General features: G+C 37.7%; 1 protein-coding gene across 2 annotated transcripts in view; it reads left to right on the forward strand.

The window, feature by feature from the left end:
- Positions 1 to 18,126, forward strand: part of TOX (thymocyte selection associated high mobility group box) — a 223,689-nt gene that overhangs the window by 177,623 nt on the left and 27,940 nt on the right. For both annotated transcript variants that reach the window (XM_008921386.3, XM_018080005.2), the window contains exons 4-5: positions 1,092 to 1,370; positions 7,759 to 7,989. In XM_008921386.3, coding sequence (XP_008919634.1) covers positions 1,092 to 1,370; positions 7,759 to 7,989 — 510 coding nt within the window. The remainder of the gene's footprint in view (positions 1 to 1,091; positions 1,371 to 7,758; positions 7,990 to 18,126) is intronic.

Here is an 18,126-nt window from a genome sequence, read left to right on the forward strand (position 1 = left end):
GACTGTCCATAGAATAAATGTGGCTATGTTAATATATTGAACCATTAGCACATGTCCTCATCTCAGTGGAACTTACACAGTCGTAGCTACTGTCAGATTCCATTTCATATATACAGCATGTTTGTCTGAGGCACAGAAAGACAACTATATCTATTTCGTTTAAGCTCTGAATTGACACTTCAATTTTAAATCAACCACAGAACACCTTAGCTTAAATCTGAGCTTTTCTCTGATACTCTTTCCTATTTGTTGTGTTTCTGTATGAGTATACCGAAAAGATGTTACAGACAATCTGCTGAGGTCTGTGTATATGTGCATTTGACCTCTGGACAAGAAAGGAGTTTCATCCTCCAGTGCTTTTAATTCTTATCCTTGCAGAGACTGAATTTGTTGCTTGCATTAAAATAGTATGTCTCGTTAATGCTAAGAAGTGGTGACCCACATAGCACAATGGATTCATTTGTCAATCCTGCAATTTCCAAGCTTTCTGTTCATATATGTCTTAGCAGTAAATCAACTCAGAAGTCATTTAATAAGTCTATCAATGCATTTTTCTTGTCAGTGGTCTGAATCCTGAAAAGTCCAGTATCTCATTGGGTAGCACCAGGCAAAAAAGATTTGGACCTAATACTCTAGATATTCATACTCAGAAAACTGCAGCTCCCAAAATCACAACTCAAACACAAAAAATCCTATGTTAAAAAAGCAGGATCTGGAAATTGTCTTGAATTTTGAGGATGTTCATGTTCTGATCTAGGTCTGAACTTCAGAGTTCTAACCGTTAGCACTTCGAAAATACTCTACATGCAGTTAAAGAAAGCAGTACCCTTTTGTTCCCCCTGTGAGAAAAAAAAATTCATTGCTTTTTTGCTATTCCCAAGGGCTGCAACTAGAGCCTGAATAGTTTATAACAGTCAGTGTTATGCAAATGTCAATCATATCCTTACTCTGTTTATTTCCAGTATTTACATGTTTATTTAAGTACTTACCATTTCCTTTAAGCCTTACCTAGCCTATCAGGCCAATTGAGGTCTAAAGGAACAGAACACTTTATTAGTGATATGCTTAATACAGTTTTTTTCCTCTTGTAGATGCAAGATTTACGGAATACAGAAGGAGCCCAGTATAGTTCCCATCCTCAGATGGCAACCATGAGGCCAAGGGTTCAACCTGCAGATATTAGGCAGCCAGGAATGATGCAGCATGGGCAGCTGACTACTATTAACCAGTCCCAGCTCAGTGCACAGCTTGGTTTGAATATGGGTGGAAACAGTGTTCCTCACAACTCGCCCTCTCCACCTGGAAGCAAATCTGCAACTCCTTCACCATCCAGTTCAGTCCATGAAGATGAAGGAGAAGATAGCTCTAAGGTAGGCTTAGATGCTAGGATTACTATGTAAATTATGGTTATTTCTAGGACCTGCTAAATGAATCATATGGCCACAGTTATTAAGGTGATACTTAATGTATTATTGGTGGTTGATTGAAGTGAATAAAGGGTTATGAATACAGAACTTATAATATCCAGTCAATTCTTCAGGCAGCTTGAGTAAATTACATCATTCCTCTTCATGAGAGCAAACTGGAATCCTGTTAAACACTTAAAGGATAGTAATTTCTGTAGGACTTTAATATAAGGGTTGAGTTTTCTCACTTGCATAGCGGGGATGTTTGTTTCCAGTTAAAGATCAAGTTACTGCTATAAAAAGTATGAACAGTCAGTGCAATATGCTAGTCTTTGCTACTTGGTCACAGGATGAGTAAACAGAACATCATAGCAACCAGAGCAGAAAGATCCTATGAACTTTAGAAACCTTACCTGGAAAATCTGGAAGACCCATTATACATTTATACCTTGAGAGGTGCTGACACTTCATCATGACATGTTTAAGCTTCATTTTAGTGTCAGTACAAGCATGAAGTGATAAGAGTAATTTACATAATAAATTTCTTTAAAGAATAAATGTCAATCTGTATAGCAGGTTTTGCATGCAAAAATCTCCCAATCTCTCAAAATCCTGAAAACCTCTCAAAAGTACACAAGTCTATTATCTTAAATTCAGACAGAAAAGCTGAGACACGGAAAGATTGAAATTTAGCACAAAATCATCCCTTAAACCAGGAATAGAGCACATTGAAATTGAGAACCTCTTTAGCTCTATTTTATGGTCACTACAAAATAGCAGTCCTGTCAGAGCACTCCTGCATTGTAGTGTGTACCATGTAGTGTACCACAGAGATGGCTTGTGGGGGAAAGTTGCAGACTTGCGAGGAATGTGAAGAAAACATATTGTGAGTTGCTGAGGAGGTATAATTCAGTCAAGAAATGTTTTCAAATTATATTGTTTTTCATGCCTCAAGCTATAAAATAATCATGTAATTGGAGACATATGTTTTACTACATTTTGAATAAATTCTGATTCAAAAGTTTTATTTCAGGACATGCCCCTAATTTTACAAAGTTTAGGTTTTAGAAATTACTGAATAATTCATACATTTTAAATGAGCACTACCTTACTGAGGAGGACTTTAGAATACAGCTGTGTAAAAATAATTCCAAGCAGCCTTTACTTTTTCAGAATAATTTATTTGCTATTCCTGTTGCTCTGCTAATTTTTTTACATGTATTGGAGTGTGCAAGATGCTCGAAATTCTGGAGAAATGATTAATATTACCTTTCTGCTTCTATTAAATATTTCAGTTATTTCACCCATAGTTTTCATGTACTTTTTCAGTGTAATACTTTGGGCTAGCAAAAGTGTAGGGTTGTGGTTTCATGAAAGCAGTACTTATCTGAAACTAATGTTTTCAATAGAGAAATATAAACCACTGTAGACTAAGTAAGACTTGGTCCTTTCTTTGTGGAAGCCAGCTTGTATAGTGTTCAACTATTTAACAAGCTATGTTATTTTTCTCTCATGCTCAGTCTAAGCAGGAAAAGATGACAAAAGGCACAATGTGCAACAGTATGCTGAAGTAGATATATTGCCTTAAAATTCTATAATTATATCTGCCAAGAGAAAAGTTTTAAAGGATATTAAATTTGGTTAATAGTGACAGAGGGCTTAAATTCTTGTCTGACTAGTATGGTCTCAACCAGATTGATGGGGAGCAGATAATGTCATGCATTGTCTTCTGTGGGATTTCTTAGGGCTTCATGAAAACACCTGAGGCTGTCCACCATTGGAGACAGGCAGTGGGCTGGCATGCCTGATCCAGTGCGATGGTTCTGCTGTAGTTCCCTCCGTAAAAGGCAATAGAGTTTGAATAATCAGCCTAAGGAGTTAGTATATTGTTGTAGTTCATGGTTTAAAACTCTCCACTGTGTATATTCTGTTAACATTGCTCTTCCTGGAAGCTGCCAGTGAATGGATATGAATACTCGGAATAAGCTGGTTTTCTGTGGAGATCTTCCTCCCCAGAAACAAGAGTATTACATTTTCTTGGAGTTGCTCTGAAGGGACCTCTGAATGTTCTCACTCCAGAAATCCTCTTCCCAGTGAAAGAAGGCTCTGGATGGGGACAGAAAGAGACAGACCAGCTGTTCTCTCTGTTGTGAAAATCTCTGTCTTTTACCTGAATATAACTTTGCTAAATTTGGAGTTTTCTTTTTAATTTATAAACTATCATGTAGATGTCTGCAATTACTTAAGAAATCAGGGCCACAGCTTATTAGTCAGTCCTTCAGTGGAGGGGCACATATTCCAGTCCTGTAGTAGCTGCTGGAGCTCGCTTCATGGAATCAGTAAGATGTTCCTGCCATGAGGACTGTGTAAAAACCAACTCCCTCTGAATTCACCATATTGTTAATAGCAACAGTGACGTTCTCCCCATTTAACCAGTAGAAGATGATGTTTGCCTGTGTACCAACATTGATCAAAAAGACAAAGTACATTTTCAAATGGAAAATCACCTCAGTGTCAGATGACCTTTCTTAGTTTATACCAACTGAAATCCCAGCCTTATGTGTGAAAGAGAAGCCACTGATCCTGTGATAGCACATTTGGTAGAGAGTTCCCTAAGAACTATACCTATTTCTAGCTAGAGAAGAAAATACAGAAATCTCAGTGCTCTGTTCATGTTTGCATGAATTTATAGAAAGAGGTTGATGGAAAGTATAAGCAAATATGTACATTATGCACCTTTGGACTAAAGATATAATTGTATCCCTATGAACTACTGATTTCTGTGTGTGAAAGAAATTAGCACCTCAACTTAATGTATGTATTCCAAATTCCAGTAATGGGGAAACTTTACAAACTAATGTAATTGTTCATGTACTGAACTTCTTGGATGTTCATTCTATGATAAATCCTTGTAAGCCTTATCCAACATACACAGAATTAATGGCAGCAGCTGCTAAATATTTTTTGACAATACTCATTCTCATAAAGACCCTTTCATATAGGCTGTTCAGACATCAGCTGTCCTATATTCCCTTGTACGAAAAGAGAGAAAGGAGATGTGTTATAGAGGGCTCAGTTTCCCTACATGCTGTGGCTCTAAAATCAGGACAGCTGAGGTTGCTTGAACATAAGATCAGTGACAGTAGTAGTGTAATTGTAAAGCTAGATATGCAGTCAGAAAGCTGCTAGGTCCATGGAAATGTGAAATGTAGTCTCAGACTAAGGATATAATCTCTGAAAGGAGTCTCCTTAATTCTTAATGTCATATCTGGGGCTATCGTTAGAAGAAATAGAAAGGGAGAACTTAAAAATCAATACTTGTAAGTAACTGAAAAAACATTATGAACAAAGTGGCCACTTAGCACATGCTTTATTCTGACCATCTCAACATTGGAATATTACATTTATGTAATTCTTGCCATAATTCATACTGTTGGATCGTTAAACATGTACTTGGTTATTGCCAAGCATAATTGTGAGCTGCTGGAAGCATTTCTGGTTTGTAAATAAGTATTTCTTCATAGATGGATAACAGGGTTTTCTTCCATGCTCATTTGCATATCACTTATGAGAGAAATTCAAATAATGTATTTTAGAGGGAAGATAGAGAGAGGACTGCAAGTAGCAAGAATTAAATAACAGAAACACAATTACTAAAGAACTGCTGCAGCATATTCTCTTTATGTGGCAGAGATTTTACAATATTTACTTTATATGATAGGAGTTATAAGTAGAATTCTATGTTGTCTGTTCAACCTATTATGCAGATGGTGCTTGATTAAAATCTATTTTAAACTACAGCGATTACTGCAAGATAGTGTGCATAAAACAGCTCTCCTAGCTCCATTAAAGGCTTTGGTACTATTGCAGTTTATTTTAAATATGCTTATAGACATTTTCTAAGTTCTCAAGGGACATTTAGATATCAATGATGTGCCTTACTTGATAGTTTTAAACCCTACACTAGATATTCTTGTGATCTATTATATGTGCAACATGGTTAATGTACACTTTTTTAAAGTGAAAGATTATTGCTTTCTTGTGATAAATAAGTTAAATACATCACCATAATTAAGCAATAAGCCATGACAGGAGGTGGATTACCATGAGCTAACTACACCTCCAGGGATTTTGAGGCACAAGTCTATGCCTAGCAGAATATATATGGGTTTTATTTTATTTTCCATCTGTCTCTGCTTTGGTGGTTAGAAGTGGAGTCTATGAAGCTGATAGACTGATGGGAGCATAAGGTAGGCCATCATCACAGCCATTTGCAGGATTATTAGTACTTGAATTCTTGTATTCTTTTTATTTTGTTATTTTCATATAAGACAAACAGAATTTCCCCTGTGAGTACTCTGTTTTTAACACTCAGGATTTGAAGTGTCTTGATCATTAAGGTTGGAGAATAAGGTTTTAGAGCCATTCTCAGAACAGCTTACCAGAAGGCGACTTATACAAGTTTCTGTAGTATATCACCTCATTTAAGGGTAGTTGAAGTAGTGTGGTATCCTTATATAGAGAGAACTTTAAAATCTCCTTGTTTCAAAACTACTCTGAAAAGAGGAAAACTTTAGCAAATCCCAGAGGTAAAAATTTAACCATAGAACAAATTATCGTCAAATCTTCTTGCTCCTGGAGTTTGCACAGGACTTCTAAAGCGTTTAAACTGATGTCAAGTTAACTAGGGAGCCCTAGTTAATTATGCTTTAATGGGTATTCTTGTGTACCCCATAGAATGAAATAATAGCAAGAGATTAAATGTTGGATAACTTAATAATAGGTAGCACACTGCTTCTGTTTTTTCATATTTCCCAAATGCTGCCAAAAGGCTTCATGTCCATTAACTTTGTATTAAAGATGCATCTATTGTAACATAATGCCCAGGAAACAATTAATTTCATTTTCAAATTGTGGTCATCACTTTGTTGCTGTTTTTAGTAAGCCACAGAGATCCAGGTTGTTCACTGTAGTCACCTGGGTTCTGTTGGACACCACACAGTGATGCATATAGAAAAATAAAAAAGCTCTTTTTCTCAAAATGAGGATTTCTAGGCATTTTACTCATGCAGTTCCACTGATTTGAACATCTGTGTTCTTCTGTACCACTTGATATGCATTATTAAAAAATAATAATAGAAGGAAGTGAAAGAAGTCATGCCTAGTAGATCCTTAGCCTAGAGCATACCTTTTATGCTCTTGATCTTCTCATACTTCAAAACCCTTATGATGCACAGTACTTTGGTCATGCCTACAAAAGAAAAAAGCCTTTGAAACCACTTATAAGATCACACATCATTGCTACAGGTATAGTAAATTAAGTGATCATATCAAGAGAATTTACTTTGCCATGGAGCTCCAATCTGTTGAAGAATCAGGTCAGTGTCCCTTTATATGCTTGTAAGTCATAGAGTCATTGAGGTTGGAAAATACTTTTAAAATCATTGAGTCCAACTGTTAACCTCACACTTCCAAGTCCACCACTAAGCCATGTCCCCAGTTGCCACATCTACATATCTTTTAAATGCTACCAGGGAGACTAACTCCACCACTTTCCCTGGACAGCCTGTTCCAATGCTTGACAACCCTCTTGGTGAAGAAGTTTTTCCCAATATCCAACTATACTTCCCCAGGTGCCACTGGAGGCCATTTCTTTTCATTCTGCGGCTTGTAACTTGGGTCAAGACCCCAACACACAGCTTTCAGGCAGTTGTAGAGAGTGATAAGGTCTCCCCTGAGCCACCTTCTCTCCAGGCTAAGCAACCCAGTTTCTTCAGCTGCTCCTCACAAGACTTGTGCTCTAGACCCTTCACCAGCTTCACTAGGAAAATAAGGTGCTTCAGTGTTTGCACAAATGCTCATGTGCAGTTTCTTTCAGGTGATGCACATGAACTTTTCTCCATACACCATTCCTCTTTCACTCCCTTCCTTGAACCATTTGCTTCTACATGAGCAGACAAAGAAACTGTGCAGCTAAATACAGATAGATCAGAACTGATCCTTCAAGGGACTCTAAACTGTCTATACTGGTGAAGCTTTGTTTCTTCAGACTTTAATTAGAAGGTGTACAGGGGACTGTCTGTAACTTTAATTGTTTAATTCACAGTCAGATTCTCTTCAAAGTCCCTGGAAAGTGTACCACCAGTTGCAGAAGAAATTGATTTGAACAGTAGTTTGGGGACAAACTGAGGAAGGGTGAGAGTGTCAACATTTGGATTATCAAAGATGGCAACAAAAATTCTATTTTTGCATGAAAAATCCAAAATTTTTGTATCACAGAGGCTTTAATGATGGATGGATTGAATTAAATTGGCTAGTTTTTTAATAGTACTTTCCTAATTTTATGTTGCAGGTCAATGGTGGAGAGAAGAGACCTGCTTCAGATATGGGAAAGAAACCTAAAACTCCCAAAAAGAAGAAGAAGAAGGACCCAAATGAGCCACAGAAACCTGTGTCTGCCTATGCATTGTTCTTTCGAGACACTCAAGCAGCCATCAAGGGCCAAAACCCCAATGCTACTTTTGGTGAAGTCTCTAAAATTGTAGCTTCAATGTGGGACGGCTTAGGAGAAGAACAAAAACAGGTACAATATGTGCTACAGCTCAGAGGCTTTGTTTCAGGAAAGTGTTATCAGGGTCATCTAAGCACTGTAGGCAGCTTCTTTTGTTTGCCAGGATGAAACTTGAATATGTGACATTTCAAGAATATGATTTAAAGAGAACTGAGATAAGGAGAGTATTGTTTCATTTCATCTGTATGAAAACAGTAAAAGAGTTTTCTTAGTTTCTTAGGATGTAACACAAACCTTAGGATTATATTTAGGATTGGTTTATGCCAGAATTAATGGCCCTAGGATTTTACGATGGCATTGCCCTGTGTATTGACACCATGCTGTAAGAGGATCTTGCTGCCAAAGGTTAGACCTGTGCAGTGGGACCTGACATATATTTGAGCTCCTAGTTGCAGATGTTTCCCTGCCCCATGATCCCATTATGCCAGAAGGGAAGCTGAGCTTACCTTTGCTCCCAAACCACGAGACTTTTATGAAAGAAATGAGTGATATGTTGACCCAAAGAGACCTAGGGTGGACACTGGCAAATGGACAGTGTTCTGGTGTATCCTCTAGCATACATGTGGGCTGTGGAAATCACATCCCTTAGTTCCATTTCCATAGAAAGGCCTTGGTTCTGCAGTAAGGTGAGCAGAGCTGAACCCGACCCTTTGCAGAAATCCTTACAAGTCAGTCGAATGCTATGTAAAAGTGGGCAACTCTGGAAGCTCATTATGTTCATGTGGTGACAGTTGGCAAATACTGTTCATCCTCACTATAGCATTTGTTGTTTTTGGTTGCACTTCTACCAACTGCCAGCAGAATTGATTGGTTTGATAAAGAAATTGCAACTTTAAGAAGGAAACAGATACAGAAAGACAGGACACGCTGGGTGAGAGTTATATTGGTTGCAGGAGACCTGGGTGGGAATTGATGTCAACACACAGAATGGAAAAGTACTGGTACTAAAGTGAATCTCATTCATTCACACATTATTACTGCAAAATTATTGCTAATAAGACTAAGAATTAAAGAAAAACTTTTTTATGATTTTTTGGTACGTAAAATTATTTGGTGCTTGAAAAAAAAAAAGATTTACTTTGTTAATAACTGGATGGTGAAGGTACATATAGATCCCTGTTAAAGATACCAGTTTGGTATTTGGCACTCATTGACTATCTTAAAAAAAAAATCTTATGCTATCTAGTATCCACCATTGAATAAGTCCAGCATTTGGAAGGTTTAGCTTGAGGAAAGGTAATTTTCTGAACGCAGGGATGAAAGAAGTCACTTGGCCTGGCACATTATTTATTTTGTTGTGTTGCTTCTTTCTTCTCCCTTTAAAAAAGGGAGAAGCATATGAGTATGTCCAGCAAAGGCCAATGTTCTAGATCTGACACACTGTTTAGATCTTCCCAGTTCTGTACTTGAGCATTACTTTTTGGGACCATGATGATGTTTGTTCAGTTTTGATCCAGAAAAAGTACAGACTATGCTTCTGATTAAGTTCACAAGCAAGAGCTTTTAATCCCATTCCTCTTTGTTCCACATACCTTCCACCTTGTAGGAGGGACAGTTCTCTGGGCCACATAAAGAGTAGCCACTGCTCAGCAGATTGCCCAAGAAGCAGCCTTCTGTCCCTGCTGTACCTGGCCAAGACCTCTGACCAAAGCTGAGAAACTATAGACTGTGGTATCTGGCTTAAATTGTTTCCTGCTCCATAGGAAAAATTGTTACCCAGAATCATTCCCTGTTATTGAAATCTGGACATACATTTTTTTTTTTCCCTGAAATAGTGAAAGGCCAAGACCTGGACATAGAGAGCTTGTCTCTCTAGTTAATCATATATCTCTCTCGTGATGACACCAAGCAAAAAATTATCTATTTAGCCAGACCCTTAATTCGTGACTGTTGCAATGATGCGGTTTTTACTTCCATGGTATTTGTTCTGCTTACAACTCAGAAAACTTGACTTCATGAGTAATGGTCCAAGATCCTATAATAGAGATAAACCTAAAAGACTGTAAAATGCACATTTCCTTTGAGCTTGTCATCTGAATGCTAGCACCAGACTATTGAAGTCTTTCCATAGAACTCTGTTTAGAAAAGTGCATAAAATCCTGAATGTCCAGCTTTAACTTCAATTTTCTATTCATAGTTGAAAGCAATAATTGAATAAGTCTTATGCTGCAAAAGCAGAACTAAATTTATTTTCCTTATCTCTTTGTTCTTAATTTAAATTGAAACACAACAGAATGATGTGTTATGGAATCCACATGACACGTTCATGAAAAAATGGCTGCAAGTAGGTTTTTAAGCAAATTTTTCCAGGAGTTTGCGTTAGCATATCTTTGTTGCTCTTTGACTCATTTTGCCTATTCATTATCATCTATTAAGCACATTTTTAAAACTCCAGGCCAAAACCCCTTCTAACCTAGCACTGTACAAAAATAATAAAAGATAGTCCCCAAAAAAATAAAATTGGCAATCCAATTTTCTAGAATAAATTTAAACTCATTTTTTATTCCATTAGGGATATAATGTACAAAGTAATGATTACAAGACATCTTAACTGACTAGATAGTCTGTATTTTAAAGGTCTAATTTTTCAGATACAGAGCATTAGTAACTGTTATGAAACCTATGTCTCTGATAGGAAAATTGGACTCTAAAAATACGAATTATTAATTTAGCATTTGGTATTTGGCATTGAAGAATCTTCAGAAATTCAAAAATAGTTAAATAAAGAAACAATAACATCATTAGAGGACTACTTTATTGATGAATTATACTTGCTGAAATGGATTCAATTATCATAAAGCTGCTGGCTTTTATGTTTTGAAAGCTAATGCTTATTCTGAAATTTAAATAGAAATATGCTTCCAAATTATATTTCCTGAATTGGAACTCCTTTTAGTATTTAAACAGTAAACATAAATTAATCAGAAAGTAGAACATAATGTAGCTATTGAGAAAGAAGAATAGCCTCATGTTTTCATGCTAAAATGAAATCTTCTTTGTTCCTATTATCTGAGCCAGTTTTTTCTGAAATGCGTAGAATTCTTGTTTCTTCCTGAAGATTGACCACAGAATTAATAAAGGTATAGAAGCTCAGTACAGTGATGACCTAAAGGCAGTATATGTATATCCAACCCTTAGCAACAAAATTCTGATAACCTGACGTATTAGACTGTAGCTTGAAAAGCTTTGTGCAATGACCACATATGTTTTTCAAACTGTGAAGAATTAGGAAAGTGTTGTTTGAGAAAATAGGATTGGAATGACAAAAAAAGGAAATGTTATTATGAACTAGATAATGGTGGGTGCCTCACTGAAGTAAGGGGAAAGTTATGCTTAAAATGGATCACACTCTGATACTCTTACCATGAGAATATTGCAATTTATTAGATTAAAGTAGATACTTCCCCCTCATTTTACCGTATTTTTGGGTCACATGCTGTAACTGTTCCCATTAATTTCTGTTTGTAAAAAGGGCGTTTTCAAACAATGCTACTGTATTCCTATGTTTTGTTTGTCCAAACCTATCCACACAGAGAAGTCTAGAAATTAAAGGGACTTCTTTTGGTCATGGTGGGTTTTGTCATGGTTTCTTCTCAGATTCTGAATTGGGTTACAATAATTACACATAATAAGAAGCTGTGACTGTGCACTTTCCTTCATTTTTCACTGTAAATGTTTTCTAAAACTGTTCAGATTAATAAATCTGTGAATGGAAAGCAGCTGTAGTCATAGCAGAGGGATTTTTTTTCAGTGGCTTCCAGTTTCTCTCTCATGATCACAAACACTGTTTTCTCCTTAGTCAGTACATCCTATTTTTATAGCTTATTTATGTACGTTTGCCCTTTGCACACATTTTTACTGCAAAGGGGGGATAAACAAAGACCAGGAAAGAGGGTTCAGTATGCTAAATGGTTGAGTCTGGCTTTCAGACAGAACACTGGTTTAAACTGGGTAAAAAGGCTATTTAGGTCATTTTCTGTCCTTAGATGAAAAAGGAAAGTAATTTTAAATCAGTACCAGATGTGCATGTACTAAATGAACCTTAAGTTTCTAATTGGAGTCCTAGTAAAGCTGTAATAGATGTGGCAAATTACAAACAAAATGTTCTTGTTTACATTAGTGTAACTTTAAAACTTCAGCCAAACACCTTAATAGATGTTCTGTTATTCTAAAAATGGAATTGAATGTCTATTCAACATTCAACAAAATTAATCTCTGGTGTAACTTCAGTGACTTAACTGGAATTCTAGCAGGAATTGATTTGGCCTCCTATGAACAGCTCAGTGTGCGTACTTGTGTATCTGTATGTGTTTCTGTGTGTTTATTTATGTGTTGCACTGGCCCCACAGCTGGAAGAAGGATGGATTCACGTAGGGTACCCAAGACTTAACAATCAGAAGAAGCAGGTAAAACAACTGTTAGAGTGCTGTAACAGATGCTGTCTTTTCAGGCTGCATAATTCATACACAGTAATATTAGCTGCAACAGTTCAGCTCAATAGCAACACCTCATTATTTTATCCCTCAGTATTTATTCCTATGGTTGACGCTTCATGAAATTACTGCTAATGTGTTTATACAAGGGCAGATCTGACACAAGTGGGAAGAATTTAATTTCCCACTCATTCTTTCCTGCTGATGTGTCCTCTTCCCCTGGTAGAAGTGGCAAGTGTAAATAGTTAATTTGCTTCAATTATGAGCCTGTCCTGCTAAATTAGAAGCAGCAGGAATATGAAGAGCCAGAATTATACATATGAGGCAGCTGACAAATCCTCGGAGCTCACAAAATCAAATCATTTACTCCTCATTGGTGCTCAAAGACCCACTAGATAAAAGCTGCAGTTTATTCTTTAACATCTGATGGAACTTGGATTGCATGCTACCAATACTTACGTAAAAAGAAGTCCCTGTATGTTCATGTCAATCTTTGTGATGCTGTTCCCATTTTCACTATAACTCACAAGCTTTCAGAGGTTTCTATTTTGGTCACTGAAAATAACCCAAACTGATTTGGGCACAAAAAATAACAAAGCATGTTTTACAAGTTTCTCTTCTGACCACAGGGACATAGCAGTCCATTATCTACTTCTGGGATGAATCAAGTAGATCAGGAGGGGTTTTCGAAGTAATGCTGGCCACATCTCCAGAGCTTCTCTCATGGTGTGAGACACCACAAGACAGATCAAAGTGGATACAAGATCAGTGTTTCAACAGGTCTTGGCACCACCTGGCTTCTGGTGGCACCTACCCTAGCTCCTCCTCCTTCCCAGGGTGTGATGCCATTCTCCAAGGAATAACTAACACATTTGTAAGACTATGATAATACCTTCAGTTTAGTAGATAAACGATCACAGAGGGTTTAGCTTTGTTTTATTTTTAAAAAGAGAATAGGAAGAGAAGGCACATCTATGTGTGCACACTGCCAAAGTGAATTACAAGCAAAATGAATTCAGAAATAGGCACAATAGACAGCAACCTTGCATTTCCCCTCCCAGCTACCTGAACCAGCAAAGTTGCTTTTACCAATGCTGCATTTTAGGTGTGTTTGGAAGATACACTGTTTTTCCTCACAAATTTCTGTATTGAAATTGCACCTCTACCCTTTGAAGCTCTAGACAAGAGTGTCAAGAGTTTAAAACAACTGATCCTCGTCCTGGTGTATTCTCCTTCTCCCTTTCTCTGAAACCATCTGGGCTTAATGAGCTGAAACACAAATGGGCCAAGAACAGGCATACATTCAGTGTTAATACAACTCATGTCTATATTCACATATGTAAATTTATATCTTCAGATTATTCTATTGCCCTGGCTTCTACAGGGCCCAGCCCTTGAAGTCCTTGACTTCTACTGGCTCCAGAGGAGAGCAGTGTCAGGCTCCCTGCTTGCAGTGCAGTTTTGCTGCAGGACCTCTGTCACCTGACAACTCCCACTGCTACCCAGAGAGCTGAGCTGAGCTGAGCAGGACTGTGCTGGGCACTGGAGATGGGAGACCTTCCCCTCTGTCGCAGAAAAATATAGAATTAATGTCACCATAGGAGTCACCTAGGTCACCATAGGAGCTGCCACATCTTACTCTGTGTAGGCTAATACAGACCATCCTCTGCTGGCCTCCTACCCAGCCTCCTGCCCAGCAGCTTGGTCTTCCTCCAGCCTCCTGGGAGCATTTAAGTCACGGGGAACATCAGACACCCCATATCCTGGGTGGATTTCTATTATCGAGTTGCAGCATACAACAGACACAGCTCCTACGGAAATATTGCACAAGGACACCAAGTTAAGAAATATTGACTCCACCTTCTTGTACTTGAAAGCAACTGGGCAAAAAGGACCCTGGATTCCAAATATTGCCGTAACAATGTGCATAAATAATAGCCTTAATTTTCTACTTATTCTTCTTCCACACCTTTTGTCCATACATTTGAGCTTGATAGGAACATGACTTTAAGTCATTTGCATACAAAACTGGATTTAGGCCCAATTATTATGCCTCCATTCAGGTTCACATCCTTGTTTTTTGAAAAAACGATACCAGCAAGTGGAAATAATCACCACATAAATCATATGTCTAATGTCACTTCTTTTGTACCCAATTTTCATTCAACATGTTTCTGATAAAGTGTACAGTCCTACTGCTGTAAGCTGCAAACATCAAGACTATAAGGTCAGATTTAGGCCTGGCACAAATGGCTGCAATTTTCAGTGATCTCCATTGAGTCTCACTGTTTGTACTAGACCTGAATTTGGCCTGTGATCTTTCCTTTACATGCCAGAAAGACTAAATTTTTTACCCTAAAGTTCTAATATGTCATCAGTATCTTTTTCATGCTCTGCAGTCAAAGAGACTGCTGAGCCGTATAGCTAGCCCTGGGCCTCTTTCTGTTACTGTATGTACCAAGATTAAGAATCAAATGGTAACATATTTCAGTATCCATTAAGCAATTCTGAGCATTTTTTTCCTGACTGCTGTGGGAATATCTTTCTCCATATTTTAGATGTGTGTGTGCAGCTCTAGGTGCCTTTGCTGCAAAATCAGAAGATTAAAACTAGAGATATGTCTCCCACTTGGAAAAAAACCAAGTTTTTCCCTATGAGCCTAAGTATTTAGGGCCAGGAACGACAGTCTGACTGTGGAATTTAATTCTGGATTGCAGCCTACTGTATTTTATCAGATGACATTCCTGTAACTGTAGCCCATGAAAGTGACACTCCCATGGGTTATAACACTGCAGAGACCAAGAAGACAAAATCGGTCATGCTGCATTTTAATTTACTACTTTTGCATATACTGTTTTGGGGGGGTTCTGGAACACTTCCACCAAAACAAATGCGGGCACTTTTACACCATTTTAAAAAGACAAATATAACTTGCTTGCAAGTGTCAGCTCTAAGGACATATTCACAAGATAAACGGAAAACTCCCCCTTCTTTGTCATCCTCCTACCATCTATTTAGGCACAGCCAGGGAAGTAGCATGGTTCTTTGTAATGTGCTTTGTCAGCTAGGAGGCACACAGCTTTTGCAGACTTCCATGAGACACAAATTCTGAAAGTCTCTTTTTCTCCTAAAACCATCAGTCAGTTTAGTCCACAGTCTCCAAGTCTCTAGTATCATCTCTGCTATCAAAGGGGACTGTAGTCGCAAGCAATAATCTTCCATTAGCAGCTGATACTCAAAACCGAGGACATGGTTGCAGGTGTTTGAGTGCCTGTTTGGCTCTTTTGATGACTGGGGGAAGAGAGACCTGTTCTCCTGAGGAACTAAGGGTGCAAGCCATGTGAGACAGGGTAGTAATCCTGCTGCCTAGTGTGTTGTGATGTATCGATAATCCTCCACAAGCAAGTTGAGAGGAAGTTCATTGGGAAAAAATGACTAACCAGAACAAAATCTTAAGACATTACAAGTATATTTCAGCTATATATATATATCAGTGATGAGGTTCATATTATAGAACACATAGAAGAGCACCAGAGACACAAAGCCTGCCTCAAGGAATTTATGATCCAAAAAGACCAGAACTAAACAGCAGTTAAAATACATAAAGCAAAACATGAACAGAAGTTGGCATCATAATACAGAAGTGCTGATGTTCTACTGTGGTTTTAATTTCGTAAATACAGTATTTGTGAGTGGTTGTCCTATAGCTCACCACCCCTATATCTCCAACTGAAACTTTGGTACCAGGCTGTGAGAGCCCAGGACATTTGTTTTCCCTGGTGGCCTAACTCGAAATCTGTCTTATATATTTATATGCACAAAGTAGAGTTCTGTACTTGATCGTTTGGGAAAATATCTTCTTCTGTATTTCTGCATGTTTTGCTAAACAGTGTAAGGGAACTTGAAGTTATCTTGGAAATTCAATTAAATAAAGACTTGTGTATTCTGCTGTCTATATTTGCATTTGTGAAGCACAGTAAGAAAATAATGCCAGCAAGTTCCATTTATAGACTGATAATGTAGCCTTGGTGTTTTGGAGTTTATATAATATGATGTAGAGAATAAAAATAAATTAAACTGACCCACCCTACATATACAGAAATTATTATTTTTTTCTGCCAACATTCAATTTCCACAACTGGGACAATATAAAAAATAAAATATCGTGTAAGGAAACAAATCTGGATGGGCCTTTACTGCCTGAGTGACAATCAGTTGACATTCAATTATCATGCTAATTGAATTAAAGCAAGATAGAAATTACTTAATTCTATAACTATATGCTCCTGTCAAGTTACTTATTTAATAATTGTTGCTTGCTTGATGAAGGACAGGAAAATGACCTTATAAGAGATTTCTGAGATGGTAAAAGTAAAATTAAATATTCCCACTATACACTATAGATAAGAACAGAACCCTGCTTCTTGATACAGGAAAAATGTTAAATGTATTATTGGATATTATGTGTTTCATAATTTGGCACTGTTTTAAGCATGAAACTCAAAGAGCTTCTACTATTTTCTAGACCACACTTGAATGATGGTACAAGCCTTTTTCATTCCCAAAAGTACTGCAAGGATGCAACTCTATTACATTTACTACAACACAAAACTATTTAAGCCTGAGGGCTAAAAATTCTCACAGCTGCATTAAAAAAAGACGTTGGGAGGAGCAGCTGACTCACTCGTACCTGTTTGAGGTGCTGCAAGAAATGTTGGAGACACTCCCCACTTGTCCTGCCTTCATAAGCCCCCAGCACAAGTTCAGTCTAGAACAAAGTCAGGGAACTGGTACCCACTGCCGGGCCAAATTCATTTGCCTTCAGAGAAAAGTATTGACAGCCAGACCTTGTTGCTACTCATATTACCAAGTTGTTACTCCCAGACAAGCAGAATTTAGCCTAGTGTTTAGTCTAAGCCAATCAGAAGTTCCAAACCCAGCATGAGGATGATTAGCCTACTTATATGCTGACCCAAAGAGTGAGCACCTTCAAAAGGACAATAGCATATAGACAGTGAGAGCTCAAGCTGTTGTCCTCAGAGGACATGCCAACACCCTCAACAGGGGCAGAGTGGTGTGAGCTGATCACCCTCCAGACAAGCCATCCTGCAGGGACCATTCTTGCCAATGCAAAACATCAAAGTGGGCTGGGGTCATCTAAAACTTTTCACCCCTCAGTAAGGACGTTTTCACTATAATGACCTTCTGTTACATCATTAAAATTTGTATTACCAGGGAAGACATGGTGTTCATGTGACTGTTATTCGATCACCAAAAGAGTCAAGAAAAGAGGCCAAGTCAGTGTGTACACTGAACATGGTAGATGCATAGGCAGGAAATAATTAAATAACAACTGTGCAGTGATGCTCCTGTGAAGTAGTGATGTTTTAAATGGAGATTTACAGAATCGTTGTTAGCTTCATATTATTGAGTTAACCTTGTGCAATATGACTATTTGCGGGAAAAGTCGGGTCCCAGAGGAGTCTTTCAATTATGCTGTGACTGTAAGAGCACAGCAGGAGTGTCTGTTTTTTGTATTTGTGTAATGCAAAATAAAACCCAGTGTGGAAGCAGTAGATACATGATCTTTTGAAGAACATTATTCTGTGTAAAATTCTTTGTTCAGCTGTTTTTTAAGTTGGCTGTCAGAATGATAGAGACATTGTAATATACAAAGCAGTATAACTTAGTCTTTGTTCTGTAGGTCAAGCTGAAT

The sequence above is a fragment of the Manacus vitellinus genome, unplaced genomic scaffold (genome assembly GCF_001715985.3).
Source record: "Manacus vitellinus isolate BGI_N305 unplaced genomic scaffold, ASM171598v3 scaffold_1_pilon, whole genome shotgun sequence".
In the NCBI taxonomy this organism is placed as follows: domain Eukaryota; kingdom Metazoa; phylum Chordata; class Aves; order Passeriformes; family Pipridae; genus Manacus; species Manacus vitellinus.